Source organism: Gekko japonicus, unplaced genomic scaffold, assembly GCF_001447785.1.
Source record: "Gekko japonicus isolate JY-2015 unplaced genomic scaffold, Gekko_japonicus_V1.1 scaffold542, whole genome shotgun sequence".
Taxonomy (NCBI): Eukaryota; Metazoa; Chordata; class Lepidosauria; order Squamata; family Gekkonidae; genus Gekko; species Gekko japonicus.
The window spans coordinates 63,844-84,417 of NW_015163104.1; the positions used below are offsets into that span (position 1 = coordinate 63,844).

General features: G+C 47.2%; 1 protein-coding gene across 1 annotated transcript in view; it reads right to left on the bottom strand.

Moving 5' to 3' along the window:
* The window catches only part of LOC107106594 (zinc finger protein 420-like), a 32,842-nt gene extending 12,980 nt beyond the window's left edge, over positions 1 to 19,862 (bottom strand). Inside the window, exons 1-6 of the mRNA XM_015406775.1 lie at positions 19,676 to 19,862; positions 14,037 to 14,178; positions 11,289 to 11,418; positions 8,735 to 8,842; positions 3,286 to 4,036; positions 910 to 919 (exon numbers count right to left, since the gene is read on the bottom strand). Of these exons, the coding sequence (XP_015262261.1) occupies positions 910 to 919; positions 3,286 to 4,036; positions 8,735 to 8,842; positions 11,289 to 11,418; positions 14,037 to 14,117 (1,080 nt within the window). The 5' untranslated portion in view covers positions 14,118 to 14,178; positions 19,676 to 19,862. The remainder of the gene's footprint in view (positions 1 to 909; positions 920 to 3,285; positions 4,037 to 8,734; positions 8,843 to 11,288; positions 11,419 to 14,036; positions 14,179 to 19,675) is intronic.
* Between the last annotated feature and the right edge of the window lie 712 nt (positions 19,863 to 20,574).

A 20,574-nucleotide genomic window follows, 5' to 3' on the forward strand; every position in this document is an offset into this window, starting at 1 on the left:
GGGAAAGAGGGACTAGCTTCACTAAGGTCAGAAAGGTTCTCAGTGTTCCCGAATGTTCCCATTTCTCCGAAGAGCAGATAAGCAAATGTAATCACTGACAATACATAAGGGATCAATGGTAAGGTTTAAAGTCAAATGATGCTTGTATGATGTCAATGGCTTGGTACCAATTAGAGATTCTTTAATGTATAAACTATATGTGATGTCATTTGGGGTATAAGACCTTCTGCCCTTCCTGGTTATGGCAGAATACCGTTTTGGAATTGCTGAGGTGCTAAACCTAAGGCATTCAGCCCTGTATTCCCTGTTTTCAGTGCATTAAACAGATATTCATCTAACTCGTTGGACTCCGACTGTGTGATTCCAATTCGGCTAAGGGGTCACGCGGGCACGGATTTGTGCACCAACATGGGCTCATGGGCCCCCACTGGCGCTTTTAGAGAGCGACAGGGGCTAAGGCCAGCAGGGCTTCTGACCGCCTGATTTTGCTGGCTCTGGGCTGGGAATAGGGTTGCCACTAGCTCTGAGTTGGGACATCCCTAGAGATTTTTTTTTGGGGGGGGGGAGCCCGGAGAGGGCAGAATTTGGGAAGGGGAGGGACCTCAGCCGGGTATGACGCTCTGGAGTCCATCCTCCAAAGCAGCCATTTCCTCCAGGGTGACTGACCTTGTGTTATGTATTGAGCGTAAGCCATTCCTCAAACTGTTCTAGGAACGGGTTGAGCTTGTCACTTAAGAACAATAGCTCGCCAGGATCCTGGAACCAACCAGGGGTCATTTCCTGCAGGAGCGCACAGGAGCGGCGCTCCGGCAGTAAAGAGCCCAGGGGGCAGGCACATACAACAAGCCCCGCCCCCTGCTCCCAGCAGCCCTCAGTCAGAGCAAGAAGCAGCCAAGTAACTTGCAGAACCACCCCTGTCCTGGCCCCAGTCCAAAACAGTCCAGTGGCACCTTTAAGACCAAGTTTTATTCAGGTACAAGCTCTCCCTCCTCTTCAAGGACAGATCTGCACCCCCCCCCCAAAAGCTAGCAATCCAAGAGAGTCCAGTGGAGCCTGAGTGGCGGGTGTTGCCTTCTGACACACTTCCGGTGATGTCAGGGGGTGTGGCATATGCAGAGGTCATTTCGGGGGGGATCATGGGGGAACGCAGTTCCCCCGGGTGAGGTGCAGGGGCGGGGAGGCAAGAGGAGGCAGGAGAAGAGGGAGGGTAAGTTGCTTCCTCCCCGCCTCTCCCCACCCCTGCCTGCCTGGGGCCAGGGAGGGCCTTGGCGGGGCTTCCTCGCACTCCCGCTGGCCTTGCAGGTCCACCGCCGGGCCTTATGATGTCAGGGGGTGTGGCATATGCTAATGAGTTATGCTAATGAGTCCCCCTAGCTCTTTTTCTACGAAACGACCCCTGGGCATATGCAAATAAGTTATGCTAATGAGTTATGCTAATGAGCTCCTGCACCTCTGTTTCTATGAAATTACATGCGTGGGCCCCAGGCACTTTTACCTTCTTGGGCCTTGCCTCCTTCCTCCACAAGAGATATTTAAAATTATATTTTATGACTGCATTGGTGTAAAGACGAACACAATCATATTTTCAAGGCCTAAAGGCATGAAAATGAGTTATGACTACTACATTTTTTTCCTCTTATTTATGGGGAAAAATAAAACACTTTTGTCGGTCTAAAAGTTTCATGGGCACAAGGTGCTTATGCCTTCCTGGGCCCCTCCCACCCCAATAACATCAAGATTAAAAATTATTTTTATATAACTTTAAATAAATACTTCAACATTTTTTCCAGTTTTAAACAAAATTTAATAGATTTTCGTGGGCCCTAAACATTTTTGGGTTTTTTTGATAGGAGAAAAAAATTAAAAACGTTCTCTTCGACCCTAAGCGTTTCTTTTTTCTTCTGATTTTAAAAGAAATTAAAACATTCTCACGGCCCCCTAAAAGTATTACAGGCCCGATTATTTAATTTTAATTTTTGAGTTTGTAAATGGTTATTCAGTTATTTTTTTTGTTGTTTGTTATTATAACAAGTCATATATTCTAGATATATCTGCTCAAAATACACTATATGTATATATACTGTTTTCTATGTAAAAATGAAATTACATAGCTTGTATATGACGTTAATGTTTATTCAATGTATATTTTTATGATTAAAATAATTAAAAAAAAATTTAAAAATAAAAGTATTACAGGCCCTAGGCACTGTGCCTAATGGATAAGTCGGCCTTTCTCACAGGCTCCCCTTTTTCTCTTCTCTCCATTCCTCCCGAACTCAGAACGCGACGGTGCACATCCTGACTAGAAAGCTTTCTGTTTAACTAATTCTCATGATGCAGGAACATCAGGCACATGGACAAATGGGAGCTTGTTTCTTCTGCCCAAATCAGGATTCTAGACCAGGATTACACTGGAGTTTAGAATCCTGCTCTGCTTTTGGACTGGTGGTACAAAGCACCATCAAGTGGCAGCTGATTTTGGGCAACCTCTCGTGGCGCTTTCAAGGCAAGAGGTGGTCAGAAGTGGTTTGCCACTGCCTGCCTCTGCAGACAATGACCTGGATAGCCCAGGCTAGCCCGATCTCATCAGATCTCAGAAGCTAAGCAGGGTCAGCCCTGGTTAGGACTTGGATGGGAGACCAGCAGGGATGTCGGGTGCTTAAACTAAAGGCTTTGAAAAACTGGGACATCTGCCACTGGTCTTGGTGTCCATGAAGTAAGGAAGGGGACGGGAGGGAGAGAGGCTGTATGCGGGCATGACCCTTTAAAACCTTCTGGCTGTTTGTGACATCTAGTCTAGGAATAATAATTATTATTATCGTATGACATTGTGTGTAGAATAGCCAGCAGATCCTAATATTGTCTAGCAGCCAGAAGTTCTGGCTCTTTAGTGTTATGCACTTGTTTTTAGGCAAGAGACGTTTCAGAGGTGGTTTTGCCACTGCCTGCCTCTGCATCACGCCCCTGGTATTCCGTGGAAGTTGCCCATCCAAATATTAGCTAAGGCCGACCTTGCTTAGCTTCTGAGATTTTTTTAAAAATTAAATTTTATTGAAAATATGAAGAAATAACAACAGGAAATGGTATAACATTAACATCGTAGATATACAAACAATAAGACTTACAAACAGAATTTTTAGTAAAAAAAATGCAAGATAGCCAACACAGATTGTGTCAGCTTCTGAGATCTAATGAGATCGGGCTTCTTAACAATCCAAGTCTGGGCCCAGCAAAAGGTGTGAGCACTCAGTATCTGGAGAAAACCTTCCTTGACACGGTTTCTACTCTCCGTGGACTTTCTGATGGGAGGTCAGGTGGTCACTCCGACGGAAGCTCTTTCCGCATTTGAGGCATTTATATGGTCTCTCCCCTGTATGGATGCTTTGGTGTGAGGAAAGGTGTGCTCTCCGAATGAAGCTTTTGCCACACTCCAAACATTTATATGGTTTCTCCCCTTTGTGGATCCCTTTGTGGGAAAAAAGGTGAGCATTCTGACTGAAGCGCTTCCCACACTCCGAGCACTGATACGGTTTATCACCTGTGTGCATCCTTTGATGCGCAGTAAGGCTTGTGCTCCGGCAGAAGCACTTCCCACACTCAAAGCATCGATACGGCTTCTCCCCTCTGTGCACTCTTTGGTGCGAAATCAGGTGGTCGTTCCTGCGAAAGCTCTTTCCGCACTCAAGACATTTATAGGGCTTCTCCCCTGTGTGCACTCTTTGATGAGCAAAAAAATCTCTGTTCTGGCTGAAGCTCTCACCACACTCTAGGCACGTGTACCGTTTATCCCCTGTATGGCACCTCTGGTGTGAAGGAAGGTCCTTCCTTTTATTTATGTTCTTTCCACATTTGGTGTGTTTATATAGTTTCTCTCCTGTCTGGATCCTCTCAGGTCTCTTAAGACTGGGTTTCCTTTTCTGTCGCTTCTTCGCTCTGTCTCGATTCTCAGTTTCCGCTTCAACCTGCAGGCACTCGTCTCTTCCTGAAGATCCCCCACCTGTTTCTCCCTCACTCTCGGTTTCCCTCACACCTGCTGCTGGAATAAAGAGAGAAACACAGCGATGAGTCTTGGGACCCTCAGAAGACAGGAGAGCCCTGAATCTCTATAGAAAAGACACCTCAGAAAACAAACGACGACGCTAACAACATTAAACCTAAGTTAGGAGTGCTTCAGACAAACTGATAAAATGTGTGGAGGATATTTATCTGAGAGTGAGTGTCACATAGTGGTTAGAACAGGGATCCCCCAACATGGTGCCCACGGGCACCACGGCACCCGCCAATACTTCGCTCGGCACCAGGCAAGCTTTTCGGGTAGTGGGAAGAGCCATTGTAAGGCAGGGCTTGTTACTGGCTCTCCTCATTCAAATGAAGGTGTTTCCCATAGTTGCAAAGTGTTAAGGGAGGTATCACATTTGGCTCCCTATCCTGCAGCAGCCATTTTAGAAGAAGAGTTGGATTTATACCCTGCCCTTTGAAGCACGGGAGAGGAGCCTATGTCCAGACTTATGAGATCACACCAGATTCTGCAGGAGGACAGGGTTTAATGACGTCCGGTCCAGCCAGCACCGAGGTGCTTGAAAATGGCTGAACCCCCAAATGCACAGATACAAGACTTTTTATGCAGCCAGTTCACAGCGTTGGGTATACGTCACACAAGCAAAGTGGAATTTTCTTTTACACAAAAACCTTTTCCTGTTACAGGATATGCCTTAGCTTGCTGTTACAAATTTGCGTACCTAGCTGCCTTCGAAGCACGACCATAGTCCTATTCCTATGGTTACTGGACCTTTTTCTAACCACAAGTTTGATATTGACAGTTAACTAAATAGGTCACGCCTTACAAAGGCTTTTAGAAACAAGCTTTAGGTGGGAGGAGGGAAAAAGGTGGGGGTTGAGGGCCAGGTGACCAATTACCAAAGGTCTTGTCTGGGAGAGGGCTAGCTGCATTCTTAATATTTTATTTTAATATCGCTTCACCTTCACTCAGAGTGGCTTACAATCTCCTTTCCCTTCCTCTCCCCACAACAGACACCCTGTGAGGTAGGTGGGGCTGGGAGAGCTCTGAGAAAACTGCTCTTAAGACAACAGCTCTGAGAGAACTGTGACTGGCCCAAGGTCACCTAGCTGGCTTCATGTAGAGGAGTGGGGAATCAAACCCGGTTCTCCACATTAGAGTCTGCCGCTCTTAACCACTACACCAAACTGGCTCTTAGTATTAGGCTCTGACTCCTCTGGCAGCCATTTTGGAGTGGCGTTCTCCACTCCCTCTCAAAATTCCATTGGTGCCCGCAGGCTCAAAAAGGCTGGGGACCCCATGGGTTTGAGTGTCAGTCTGGGATCTGAGGGAAACCAGGTTCAAATCCTCACTCTGCCAGGGAAGCTCACAGGGTGATCTTGGGCCAGTCACTATCTCTTGACTTAACCTACCTCGCAAAGTTGCTGTTGTGAGAATCAGGGGAGGAAGCAAGGCGAATGACACGATAAGCTGCTTTGGGAAGCGGAAAGCAGGTTAATAAATAAAAAGTATGCAGAATAAAACAAAATAATAGTGGTTGTCAGGGAAAATCTTAACAGTGCACTGTGAAGCACTGAGGGAGACAGGGTGCCCTGTACAGCCTCCTGAGACGCCACAGCCAACAGTACTAGGTCAGAGCTCCAAGGAGGAAAGGTTTAGCTGATGAAGTCAGTAGCAAATGTCTCTTCCTCCAGAACTGGAAGGGGGGAGCCCCTGGAAAAGCCCCTGCAATCGATATCTGAAAACAGGAAGGGGGAGGAACCAGAGCTCAGGAGAGTGAAGGGCAGCATTCATTGTTTCTGCCACTGGAAGGCGCCTCTGGTGTTCTCAGAGGAAGAATAAACACTGTGCACCACTTTCTTAAATGTACTAAATAAATAGGGAGCCTGGCTGGTTGAGATCGCATAACTCGTGAGGCCACAAAATAAGCAGGGGCTTTTCACAATTTCACTCAATGAAACTGCTGAGCAGTCGGGTTAGAACAGATCAAAGGAAGGACTTCTTCACCCAAAGAGTGATTAACACATGGAATTCACTGCCACAGGAGACAGCTCTTAGCCACCAGGTATAGATAGGAACTCTCAGTCTGGGGCAAGTGATGCTCTGTATTCTTGGTGCTTGGGGGGGGGGACAGTGGGAGGGCTTCTAGTGTCCTGGCCCCACTGGTGGACCTCCTGGTGGCACCTGGTATTTCTGGCCACTGTGTGGCAGAGTGCTGGACTGGATGGGCCTTTGGCCTGATCCAACATTGGCTTCTCTTGTGTTCTTATGTTCCACACAAGTTTTAGCTAGGTCAGGGAAGTAAGGTGTTTTCCAGAACCAGGGATGGACATTAGAACTAAATATTTCCAGATTAGGACATATTTTGGCATAAGAAACCTTATGTAAAGTCATTGCATGATTGTCCACACAGGGTCAAGATGACCCTGGCGAGGAAGCGGAACTCCAAAGATGGGAAGCCCCGGGAAAAACAAGATAGCAATAACAACTATTTTGTCTAAAGGTCAGATGAGATAATATTAACAATTCTAATTGATTATAAAACAATTTAAAGGTCAGGGCTTCTGATTAGTTAAACAGGGAAACAGGATAGGTGAAAAAAAAAGACATAAAAGGAGAAACCGGGTGCCATGGAGGTTGGGTCAAGAGAGAGGAGTACGCTCCCGTCTCCTTGTTCCAACGTTTGTCTCCATAGGAACCCAGAGGGCTGTCATTTTCGTCTCTTCTACGAGTACTTCAAGAGTGGTGAGACAATATGCCATTGCTGTGTAAAACCTTGCTTCTGGCCTATCTTGTCAAGATTGAAATAAAGCATTAGAGAGCTGTGCATAATGTAATTTTTTTTAATGCTGATGATGGAAAAGCTGCTATTAGAGACTATGTTTAAATAAAATTTTATCAATTTACAATGGTGCCTGGTCTTTCCCATTTCCGAGACAAGTTCTCTCTCACAGAGCATAACCAAAAGATCCCTCTCGTTAGCCAAGAGATCTAGCTACAAAGAAAACTAGCTAACACAAAGGGTCATCACAGAGAGGGAAGACGGGAGTACGCCATGAGCCATTTTCCATTTTATTTTATCTGTAGATGCACATTTCGGAGCTGCGGTGGCTCAAGTGGTTAAGACGCTGAACTGCAGGCTGTGGAAGGTTGGTAGTTCAGCAGTTCGAGACCCGGGTGCCGCAAGACGGGGTGCACTCCCGTCTCTAGTTCCAGCTCTTGCCAACCTAGCAGTTCGAAAGCAAGAAATTGCAAGTAGATAAATAGGGACCACTTTGGTGGGAAGGTAACAGCGTTCCGTGCGCCTTGGTGTTTAGTCATGCCGGCCACATGACCACGGAAAACGTCTTCGGACAGCGCTGGCTCTTCGGCTTGGAAACGGAGATGAGCACCGCGACCCTAGAGTCGGATTCGACTGGCTTTCGAGCAAAGGGAACCTTTACCTTTACCTTTAGCTGCACATTTACTGCCCTGACTTGGATGGCTCAGGCTAGCCTGGTCTTGTCAGATCTCGGAAGCTAAGGAGGGTTGGCCCAAGTTAGCACTTGGATGGGAGACCACCGAGGAAGTCCAAGGCTGCTACACAGAGGCAGGCAAGGGCAAATGCCCTCTGTTTGCCTTGGGCCTTGAAAATCCTGTGTGTGTGGGGGGGGGTCACCATAATTCTGCTGCGACTCGATGGCCCTTTCCACCACCACGTCCATTTATCGCCCCCTCTAACTTGTTCCTGGGGCAGCTGTAAGTTCCAGACGAGGAGCAGCTATAGAAACATGGCACCTGTCATGGAGGCAGCGTTCTGCATCAGACAAAGTGGAAGAGCCCTCCATCATCTGAACTGGTCCCTCACATGAAGAGATGAGACTGCCCAGGGGTTTTTTTGTAGAAAAAGCCCAGCAGTAACTCATTAGCATAATAGGCCATACCCAACAGCAGGAACACATTAGCATATTAGGCCACACCCTGACAGCACAGCGCATTCGCATAACAGGCCACACCCCCGTGTTACCAGAAGTGTGGTCATCCAGCCACACCCACCTTTTGCTTCTTATTCTCTTTACCTTGTTTGTTGTCAAAACGCAGGGCTTTTTGCATGTTAGGCCACACACCCCTAACTGTAGCCAATCCTAATGAGTTGCTGCTGTTGGGTGTGGCCTATTATGCTAATGAGTTTCTGCTGGGCGTGGCCAACTTGGGAGCCAGCCGGAACTCCGTTCCTGCCCAAAAATAGCCCTGAGACTGCCTTGTACTGAATCAGACATCACCATCATCATTCATTATTACTATTATTGGCAATTTACAACATTACAGAGATTAAAAAATACAGGTAATATAGATATCAAGATTTTGGGCAATAAGCAAAAAGTTAAAACCAATCGAGATGGCAAGAAAGTGGTCCTCCTCTGTTGGCTACAACACCGCTATACTGCAGGGAAGGGAAGGGTACGTGGGGGCCAGAGAAGAAAAGAGAGAGGGTCCCAAGTCTTAACCTCCTGTTGCTGCCCTCCACTAAAACTTTGGTCCGCAGAAGTCATCTCCTCAGACTGGCAGCAGCTCTCCAGGGTCTCAGGCAGAGAGAGGTCTTTCACATCCCCTGCGACCTGATCCCTTCAAGTGCAGATGCTGGGGATTGAACTGGGGACCTTCCGCCCACAAAGCAGAGGTTCTTCCACTGAGACACGGCCCCTACCCTCGAGGGCCTTGCTTCCTCCCCATTACCTGTGACTCTGACATCGGCCTGGCTTGCGGCTTCCTCGGAGCCGTGGAGGAACCATCCTTCCTTTCGATGTTCCTGGGAAACGAGGCCTGATCCGAGAACTGAGAGTCCTTTGGGGAAAGGGAGAAAAAAGAGGACATTCGTGTGGTTGTGTGTGAAGCACTGTCAAATGGCTTCTAGCTCATTGGCAACCCAATGAATTAACGTCCCCCAAAACTCATACCTTGCAATAATGTTTGTGCACTGAGAATATACACACTGTGGCTCCAACTCAACCATTGTATGGGCTCAAGAAATGCACAAGGTGAGAGGAGACGATCCTGATTTAAAGAGTTCCCCCCCCCCAATATTCAAGCAATGTATAAAATCTTTGTCCCAGAAAAAAAGGAAAGCCCATACATCTGGGACCGAGCCCAGAGCAAGAAGGGCCAGCAAGGAGACGGATTTGGTGAGGAAAAGGGGCATGGAGGAGGGGAGAGCCGTGCCAGGAACCGGACGGCACAGGCTAGAGCCTATCAGGCAAGCATTTTCTGAGCTGCAGAACAGACAGAAGGGAAGGCGTTCAGCTCTCATGCGTCTTGAGCACAGTAGGGCCTCTCTGCCCTGTTGTTGGCCTGCCAAAGGAACTGGTTGGCCACTGTGTGGGACAGGATGCTGGACTATTGGTCTGTTCCAGCAGGGCTCTTCTGATGTTCATAATGTTCTTATGAAGTGTATTAACTCACTCTGTGTAATCCATCTCAAGTCCAGATAAGAAAGGCAGAGTACGAATCAGTTAAGTAAATAAATATTGTCTGCTCACACTGGTAGCAGCTCTCCAGGGTCTGAGGCAGAGGTCTTTCACACCACCTACTTCCTGGAGATGCTGGGGATTGAACCTGGGACCTTCTGCATGCCAAGCAGCAACTCTTCCACTGAGCCACAGCCCTTCTGATGAAAACCAGTTGTTTCTGCTCAGTTTTGAACCAGGGACCTTTCAGGTGTTAGGTCAACATGATAACTGCTTTGCAACAGAAACCAACAATTACACTACAGAAACCCATGCTGAGTGCCACAATAGTGGGGGAGCGTGGGATATAAATTGAATGAATGAATGAATGAATGAATGAATGAATGAATGAATGAATGAATGGAATGTGTCTGGCCCAAGATCCTTGCAACTAGGATCACCATGACTGACCCTGGGACCTTCAAAACGCAAAGGAAGGGCTATACCCTTCGAGGATGCTCTCATCCTCCTATTGCAGGAAGATGTGAAAATGCTTCATACTGCATCAGACCACTGGTCTATCGAGTTGAGTGCCACCTGCTGTAACAGCCGCCGTCTTCTCCAAGGACACAGGTAATGGTTTTCTGCCCAGATCTACTCAGGCAGGTCCTTGTTTAAGTGGAGACGGCAGGGACTGGACCCAAGGCTCAAATCTGAAAGAAGACCTTCAAGGATGTTGTGTTATGTGCCTGAGAAAACAAGCACAGCCATGCTGGATCGGACGAAGGGTCCATCCTGTTTCATACAATGACCAATCAGACGCCTCCGAAAGGGCCACAAGCAGGACACAGAGGCCAAGTCACCAATTTGCTACATTAAACAGAAGAAGAGCCCTGCTGGATCAGACCAATAGCCCATCTAGTCCAGCATCCTGTCTCGCACAGTGGCCAACCAGTTCCTCTGGAGGGTCAACAGCAGGGCATAGAAGCTGAGGCCTTCCCCTGATGTTGCCTCCTGGCTCTCGGATTCAGAGGTTTAGTTCCTCTGAATGTGGAGGTTCCCCTCGGTCACCATGGCTAGTAGCCATTGATAGACTTATCCTCCATGCATCTATCGAATCCCCTTTTACAGCTGTTTATTCCTGTGGCCATTGCTACATCCTCTGGCAGTGAATTCCACATTTTAATCACTCTCTGTGTAAAGTAGTATTTCCTTTTGGTCCATCCTGAACCTATTGTCCATCAGGTTCATTGGATGCCCTCAAGTTCTAGTATTTTGGGAGAGGGAGAAAAATTTCTCTTTGTCGACTTTCTTCACCCCATGCATTATTTTATAAACCTCTCTCATCCCCCCCCCCCATTGTCTCTTTTCTGAACTGAAATGTCCCCAGTTCTTCAGCCTTTCCTCACAAGGAAGGGGCTCCAACCCCCCTAATCATCTTGGTTGCCCCTCCCTCTGCACTTTTTCCAGCTCTGCAATGCCCCCCCCCCAGCACTAGCATTTGGATTTTTCCCTACCTCTGAACATGGACTCTCTATGTAGACATCCTGGCTAAATGGTACTGATGAACCCATCGTCCAGAAACTCACCTAATTAGGATAAAATTTACCTCTTCGGGGAAAGAAAGCCCTCTCCGTCAATAGAGGAACTGAGAGAGGAGGGCTATATGACTTGCAAATGCATTGGATACATTCACGCCAATGTACTGCCATGGCTAGACAGAGGCAAGGTAAGATGTTCTCTCTAAGGCCTGTTATATTGGGCTGTTAGATTAAAGAGGGGCTGAGGGAGAAACTTCCTGTCTCCTCCTTCTTCCATGTTCACATCAAAAAGGCAAAAACCCGTACCCAAAGAAGCCACCATCTCATAATTTTCCTCCATAACTTCCTGGTAGAGAGCTTTCTGGTCCGGATCCAACAGAGCCCATTCCTCTTCCGTGAAGAATACAGCCACGTCCTCGAAAGACACTGGTGGTCCCTGAAAGAGGAAACGTTTTTCCAGCTGATCGTTTCTTCCTATTCCAGAGCCTTTGTAGAGGATCACAAAATCTGTCTACACAAAATCCATTTTATATACACACACACATGCATACAAAATATTGGAAGATCTGAAACCAGTTGCAATAAAAATTACACTTCTTCATCCAGACTTGGAAAGGTATCCCCCACAAAAAGTTCAGGAAAGTGCGAGTGAACATCTTGGACGCCACAGTTGACCTGACCTGAACCACAAGTATTCCCACAATGGTGACTGACCCTCCTTCCTGGTTCTGGTGTTATTTGTTTATGTGTCTGTTTGGGGGGGGGGTTTTGAATTATTTTATCATTTTAACTGTATTTTTAATAGTTCAAATGCTTTAATTATTTTTAATGTTCTCCACTTAGGGGAATCTGGAGACCAAGCCCTATGAGGAAAGGCTGAGGGACTTGGGAATGTTTAGCTTGGAGAAGAGGAGGTTGAGGGGGGAACATGATTGCTCTCTTGAAGTGTTTGCAGGGCTGTCGCTTAGAGGAGGGCAGGGAGCGGTTCCTGTTGGCAGCAGAGGACAGGACTCTCAATAGTGGGTTTAAATTAAGGGCAGGAAGGTACCGGCTGGATATTAGAAAAATTTTTCTACAGAAAGAGTTGTGCCACAGTGGAATCAGCTGCCTCAGGAAGTGGTGAGCTCCCCTTCCCTGGCAGTCTTTAAGCGGCGGCTGGGCAAACACTTGTCAGGGATGCTCTAGGCTGGTCCTACATTGAGCAGGGGGTTGGACTAGATCGCCTGTAGGTCCCCTTCCCGCTCTGTGCTTCTATGAATCTGATTGGGTGGAGGGGCAGCATAAGAATGTATAAAATAAATAATAATAAATGAAGCGACTTGGGACACCTGCAAACATGAAGATACCTTGTACTGAATCAGGCCTCTGGCCTATCGAAGTCAGTATTGTCTACTCAGACTGGCAGTGGCTCTCCAGGGTCACAGGCAGAGGTCTTTCACCTCACCTCCTACCTGATCCTTTTATCTTGAGATGCCGGGGATTGAACCTGGGACCTTCGGCATGCCAAGCAGACACTCTACCACTGAGCCACAGCCCCTCCCTTGGCCTTCGGAAAACGCACTATCACTTTTGACTCACGCTTTCCGATCAGTTCACTGCACCAACCTGTCTCTCATTCTCCGTACAGTGATGGAGAGAAACGGAAGACAAGCCTATCAAACACTTCAGTCCCAGATAAGACGACAGCTGCAGATCAACTGACCCGCCTCCTTTTGGGGTTCACTTTGACTCAAGAAAGATTTCGGTACATCGTGGTCTGTGTCCTTGTAACCAAAGTGCTATTCCTTAAAACAAGAAGCTTCAAATAAAAAAATATATATGCTTTTTATGGACCTGCATTGTGCTATTTGGACCGTGTACTTTTGAGTTTCTGACGACTATTCTGTATTTTTGAAAAACCACCCTGTTCATTTAGGTTGAGATTATTATACTCATTGATCGCTGAATATATATTCTTTGTTATTTTTTGCATGGTTTGATCCTTGTATCTTTTGTATTACTTAGTTACTCCCTTCCGTGCATCTCTGCTGTCTGGGTTTAAGATCAGCATGCTGGCCACACGGAGAGGAAGCATGATAGGTCTTTTGCAGGAGGGAAGGAGAAGGAGAGATTTAATTTCCCTATTGTGCACCAGGACTTTCCTGCCTCCCCCCTCACTAAAGTTGCCAGCCTCCAGGTCGTGGCTGGGGATCTCCCACTATTACAACTGATCTCCAGGCTACAGAGATAACTTCACCTGGAGAAAATGGCTGCTTTGGAAGGTGGAGTCTATTTCATTATAATCCACTGAAGTCCCTCCCCTACCCAAACCCCGCCTTCCTTGGGCTCCACCCCCAAAATCTCCGTGTACATTCCAACCCAGAGCTGGCAACCCCACCTCACACACTGTGACCCGCTGATTTCCACAAAATACTGCTCCTGAGGGACAGGAGACTCCAAGGAATGACACGGGTAGGCAGGGGGCTTGCAGCAGGAAGGGGGAATTGGTGGAAATTGCCAGTTCAGTCTGGATCCAACCCACTGGTTTAAGAAAAGGAAAAGGACCGGAGACAAGGATCTGAAGAAAGAAGAAGCCATAAAAAAGAAGAGAAGGTATCCTGAGGACTAGGAGGTTTGTATGGAATTATCAGGACTACAATGGAAAGGCAAGGAGAACACTGGTAGATTATGGACCACAGAACCGGAAGAGGAGGAGGCAATCGGATTTATACCCCACCCTTCACTCAGAGTCTCAGAGCGGCTTACAATCTCCTTTCCCTTCCCCTCTCCACAATCCCCTCCCCTGTGAGGTAGGTGGGGCTGAGAGAGCTCTCTCGAGAACAGCTCTAAAAGAACTATGGCTAGCCCAAGGTCATCCAGCAGCTGCAAGTGGAGGAGCGGGGAATCAAACCCAGTTCTCCCAGATTAGAGTCTGTGCACTTAACCATTACACCAAACTGGCTCTCACACAGAAGGGGAACAGCCAGATACAGAGGCTGAATTTTTGCTTCATGGTAGGAACCAGCGAGCCGGCTTGTGAGTGCCGAGCCCCTCTGGAGAACTCCGCATTCTCACCTGCCCCTCCAGCATGGCCACCTGTCGATTATTCGTAAGATGTGCCTCTTCCACAGTCGCTGCACGGAGACCAAGCCGCATCCTCAATATTCGGGAGATTTCCTACACCACTCGGTGTAATTTCTCTTCTGGTGTCTCTACTCTGGAAGACAGCACAGATCCACAGTTTCACAAATGAACACCCTCCCCTAATCATCACACTGCATATATTCACACACCAAAAGGCCACCCCACGAGTCTCCCCGTTTCAGCATTACACACGGCTCTTGGATCTTGTCCCCCTGACATACGTTGCTTAGTTTCTCTGCTTAAGTCTGTCCTGGACTGGATTCTGAAGCAGGTCAGTGTGGTGGAGGAGTGACCAGAGTGTCCAACTGGGATCTGGGAAAGTGATGAATAACCTTCCCGTTTTTCATTTATTTATTTAGATATTTAATCCACGCTTTTCTCCCCAATGGAGACCCAATTCAGCATACAACATCGTTCTTTACTTCTCTATTTTGGGCCACTGGCCTGATCCAACATGGCTTCTCTTATGTTCTTATAATGAACACGTGGAACTCACAGCCGTAAGAAGTGGCGGCGGCTACAAGCACAGACAGCTTCAAGGAGGGATTGAATAAACAGATGGAGCAGAGGTCCGTCGGTGGCTATTAGCCACAAGGTATAGATGGAAGCCAGTGTTCCCTCTAAGCTGAGTTAGTGTGAGCTAGCTCACAGTATTTTAGCCTCTGGCTCACACATTTTTTTCTTAGCTCAGGAAGGACTGCTCCAGAGCAAACTAATTTATAGACCAGCCAAATTACTCGCTCACAACTTTAATACCAGTAGCTCACAAAGTAGAATTTTTGCTCACAAGACTCCACATCTTAGAGGGAGCACTGGATGCAACACTCTATCTGGGGCAGATCAAGATGGGTAGTTATGTTAGTCTGTCTGTAGCAGTAGAAAAGAGTAAGAGTCCAGGAGCAACTTAAAGACTGACTAAATTTGTGGCAGGGGAGGAGATTTTGTGTGTCACTCCTCACTTCCGATACAGCTAGAATGGGAGTCCATCTATCCTATATATCGGAAAGTGGAGTGATTTCAGATGCCAAATGACATTAGCAGGCAAATGACAATAGCAGGTGTGATTGGACTAGGCGTGATATGCAGAGAGGTAGTAGGTGTAGAGAAATCGGCATTGGTAATGAGACAGGAAAGCTAGGTCTCGGTTCAGTCCAAGTGAATGCATTGTCTTGAGCTTCATTATCAGTTGCAATTAGAAATCAGTTGGAAAGAGAGGCTGCTGAATTGCAATGGATAACGATCACCATATGGGCTACCCTGAGCTTTTGAGAGAAAGGGCAGGATAAAAATATACTGTGCACGTTATATGCCATCAAGTTGCTTATGACTTAACAGTGACCCTATGAATGAATGACCTCAAAAACAGCTTACATTCAACTCTGGAGAGAGGCTGTGGCTCAGTGGCATGCAGATGGGCCCAGGTGCAATCCCCAGCACCTCCAGCTAAAAAAAGAAAAGGGACCAGGCAGTGGGTGCTGTGAAAGACCTCTGCCCGAGACCCTGGAGAGCCGCTGCCAGTCTGAGTAGACAATACTGACCTTGATGGACCCAGGGTCAGGTTCAGACATAAGGCAGCTTCCTGTGTTCACAGTTCTCCTCTCCCCCATTTTATCCTTCCAACAACCCCCACTGGGAGGTAGGTCAGTCCGAGAGGGTATGACCGGCCCAGGGTCATCCAGCACGCTTATGCATCCAAGTGGGGACCCCCCAATCCTAGTCTGACACTCGAACTGTATTTATTCCCCACTTCCAGGAGATTTAACTTTGAAACCCAAAGGATTGTTGAGGAAGCCTCTGGTATGAATAACATCATACAGACAAACAAAATGTTAAAAAGACCAAAGTTGATCAGGACCACAAAATGGAGACCATTTCCGGCATACAGGAAAAGTTGGAGCATGCCTGCCTGAGGAAGCCAGAAAGCCCCCCCCCCTTTTCTGGTTTTATTTATTTTATTTATTTATTATTCAGATTTATACCTCGCCCTTCCAGTGAGCGCCGGCTCAGGGCAGCTTACATAAAACCAGCAGAGAGCATTTAAAATGATACAATAAATCAATGAAAACAGTATTAAAACCAAATTACAATTCTATAATACCAAATAAGTGCTAGATCTGCTGTTATAAAATTTGTGATGGCTGCCATCGACTCTCTCTTCCCGAGGCGGCTCGCAGGTCTTCTGTAGTTGTCCTTCGGTGTCTTTCCAACGGCTGGCACAGGCTGTTAGTATAAGTTCCAGAGGCAGCAGGGCTTCTTATCCTAGTTGTTAAAGGTGGCGGCGGCTCCAAAAGCCTGGCGGAAAAGCTCCGTTTTATGGGCCCTGTGGAACTGTAATAGGCTCCGCAGGGTCCTGATCGCCACTGGAAGCTCATCCCCCTAGGATGGAGCCGCTACCAAGAAGGCCCGCGCCCTGGTTGTCACCAGCCTGGCCTCCTTAAGACTCGGGAGGGCCAGTCGGTTCTGGGGCCCTGAACGCAGTGCTCTCTGGGGAACGTGTGGGGAGAGTTCTGCAAACTACGCAAAACTGAAATTATTCAAGAGGTCTTTCCTATGCAGGCAATAGAGCTGCACTGTACTAAATGATTCACAAAGTTACGTGGATAAATTATTAAGGACTGTGGTCTATACTACTGTGTATAGTGTACTGTAAGTTGGATCCCGCTGTGTAATCTTACATCATTTAATGGGTGCGTTCAGACGCGGCGTTTCAGCAAAACCTGTACCGGTTGGAACCGGTGCAGTTTATGCCGGCTGAAACGCGATCACACTTACCTCCCTCACAGTGGAGCCCATCGCTGTATGCCCGTTCACATGCTGCGGGCATCGGCTTTTAAAAAAAAAACTCGATTTGAGCATGCGCATAGGCAGCCATTCACTAAATGATTCACATGTACTAAAAGATTCACAAAGTTACGTGGATAAATTATTAAGGACTGTGGTCTATACTACTGTGTATAGTGTACTGTAAGTTGGATCCCGCTGTGTAATCTTACATCATTTAATGGGTGCGTTCAGACGTGCTGTTTCAGCCGGCATAAACTGTACCGGTTGGAACCGGTGCAGTTAATGCCGGCTGAAACGCGATCACACTTACCTCCCTTACAGCGGAGCCCATCGCTGTATGCCCGTTCACATGCTGCGGGCATCGGCTTTTTTAAAAAAAAACCTCGATTTGAGCATGCGCATAGGCAGCCATCCACAAAATGGCAATCTTTGCGCATGCTCAAAACACCCCCTATTACATTTAAAGTTTAAAGGTAAGGACTTACCTTTAAAGTTTAAAGCCCAAACTGGCCTCCCTGAAGTCCCGGACTCCTCCGGAAAGTTAAACTAAGGGCCTTTTCTTTTTTTAAAAAAACAAACGCCGGGGCAAAACTTCGCCCAAGCGCATATCGGCAACCTTAAAAAAAAATGGCGGGCGAAAATCGGAAGCCTCGGGCTTCCGAACGGAAGTGGCTAGACACCGGTGGAGAGCGGTCAGACGGGGGTAAACCGATTACAACCGTTGTACTCAGGATACCACCACTTGGGGACCTAGTGACAGAGTACAACGGTTTAAAGGGTTTTGCAACGGTTAGGGACGGAAGGCAGATGTTCCACATGTGAACGCCGGTAAGTACACCGATTGCAACTGGCGCCTATACCGTTGCAAACGCCGCATCTGAACGCACCCAATGTGTCGTGTGGACATTTGTGCTTTGCTTCAGTTCTGTTTTCAGACATCTGGTTGGTTATACAACCCTAATCCTATTGTCTTTGTTTATTGGATGTTCCATCCCTCGATGGTGGTGACTCACTCTGTGTAATCCAACATGAGTCCAGGGGGGGGGCAGCAATGCCTTTTACCACTCTTGAAGGAATCACAGAGACAACTCTCTCTCGAGGGTAGAAAAGCAGTCTGCCTCTCAAGGCAGCAAGCGTTTATTTTAAGCACACTCTGCCCCCCCCCACCCCCACCAAACGCTGCGGTTGAGGGCTCACGTCCAGAAACCAGAGGAAACAGATACTTTTAGGAAGATTGTCTTAGGAATGCTTACATTGGTACAATGATTAACAAGCTAGCTCCACAGGCACTACGGATGGTCAAAGGTTGTCGGACTTAAAGCTATGTCCTGTTGATCAGAGTTACTGATCAATCCAGATATTTACAGAGTCTGAAATACGGGCTGAAGACCAGGACAGGTGTGCCTAATCGCTAATCTCCTGTCCACACACTCTGTTTCTTCTGTTAGTGTCTTATGTCTGAAGAGGTGTTCCGTGTCACTCTTAAAGCTGGCATTGAGACGAAGTAAAGAGGACCACGCCTTTTGTTCTGTGTCACTGATTAAGGGAAGGCCTGTTCAGAGCACATTTTGAATCTTCTGTGGGAATGGTGGGGGCAAGTTAGGCCCCTGGTTGGTGGAATGAGCTCCCATATGAGATCAGGGCCCTGCGGGATTTATTACAATCCCACAGGGCCCGTAAAACGGAGCTCTTCCACCAAGCTTTTGATTAAGGCAGTGGAGACCAGTGCTCCCTCTAAGCTGAGGAGTCTTGTGGGCAAAAATTCTACTTTGTGAGCTACTTGGCATTAATATTGTGAGCGAGCGATTTGGCTGCTGCATAAATTAGTTTGCTCTGGAGCCATCCTTCCTGAGCTGAGACAAAAATGTGTGAGCCAGAGGCTAAAAAACTGTGAGCTAGCTCACACTAACTCAGCTTAGAGGGAACACTGGTGGACACCCCTTTCCTACCCCCCCAGTTGATTCTCTATTGGTGGCCTGGAGCTGAATAGCCATAGAAGTCTACCTACTCCTGAGACCTAGTTAAACTATACACGGCACTTTATGAATATGTTGTATATATTGTTGTCCTAAACTGTTTTAATTTGTTTTTAATTGTATTGTGTATTGTATCCAGATGGTTTTATGTTGTTTTATGATGCCAAGTGGTCTTGTAAGACACCCTGAACGTGCTTCAGAGGGGAGGGCAGGGTATAAATTAAATAAACAAAATAAATAAATAAAACAATCCAGCACAAGAATCGCAGCTTCCCCAGCGATGACAACCAGTTGTACGTTTTAGTACAACTTCCCAGCATGCTCCTGAAAAGCAAGTAATCTACTACGCAAGAGAGATCTGGGGGTGCCAAGTTTTTAAAAACGGGAATCATCATCATATCCAAACAGAAGATTAACAACTATGGTACAGCAGACTTTACTTTGAAAGATACTGTCAATAAGAACAGCCATGGCAGGACTACATAACAATGAACACAATCAAGTGACAAAAAACCCCCACTCATCTGTATTACCTTGTTCCAGCCCGCTTTTTTCTGCCCCTCCTTCCATTCTCGCTCCCCAACCCCAAGGTTGCCAACTCCGTTGGGAAATTCCTGGAGTTGTGTTCATGGAACTTAGTGTTTCCCACCGAGTTCATGCTCCAAATAAGCCATTTTCTCCAGGGGAACTGATCTCTATAGTCTGGAGAGCAACCGTAATTCCAGGGCATCTCCAGGCTCCATCTGGAGGCTGGCAACCTTAAACCCCCCCCCCTCCATTTATTTCCACAAGGTCTCCTCGCCAACTCACCTTTCCTGCAGAAGCCAAAAGTCCTGCAGAAGCCAAATTTTCCACTCTAATTTAGGAAAACCAAGACCAGGAAGTGAAGAAATCACTGGTGCAATTCACTTTCCTGAACCTCCCCACAGACCGTTCTAGGGGGGAGAAACACTACAGTCACCTTAACTCCTACGGTGCCGTCCCAAACACAGCTGCACCTTTCCTAAATACACTGAAATCAAAGGGAGTTAGGATTGCGCCGTGGGAAGTCCCGGGCTCACAAGGGCTTTTGGGAGATGTAGTTCTCAAACAGCAAAATACGGGCGCGTGTCAGGGCTTTGAAGAAACTTCTCTGAAGGTTTATTCTGGCCAGAGGCTCTTTCACAAGTTCCTTCCCGATTTTCAGCTTCCCCTGTCTTTTTCGGCTGTCAAAAATGTCCTACTGTAGATTTGGGGATGACATTTTGGAGAGCCCAAAAGCTTGCCCACTGTTTTGTTTTGGGGGATTTTCCTTGGTCTTTATAAAAGGTACTAGATTATTATTTGGGATTTTGGTTTGGACCAACGTGGCTACGTGCAGTCTCTGAATATTTAAAACCTGTGCTTCCCTTGATTTTTAAAACATCCTTTTCCTCTTGACAACCAGTGCCTGTTCTTTTGCCAATAGTCATTGCTGGGTTTTGTGCTTTTTAGATTTTACTGTTTAATATTTTTAGGGTGTAAGGGATACCAGGTCCCTCCAGGCCACTGGCGGGAGGTGTGGGGTTGGGTTGCCTGATCCAGGTTGGGAAACTCCTGGAAATGTGGGGTGGAGCCTAAGGAGGACAGGGACCTCAGTGGGTTACAATGCCATGGAGTCCACCCTCCAAAGTAGCCATTTTCTCTGGGGGAACTGATCTCTGTAGCCTGGAGTTGAGGTGTAATTCCAG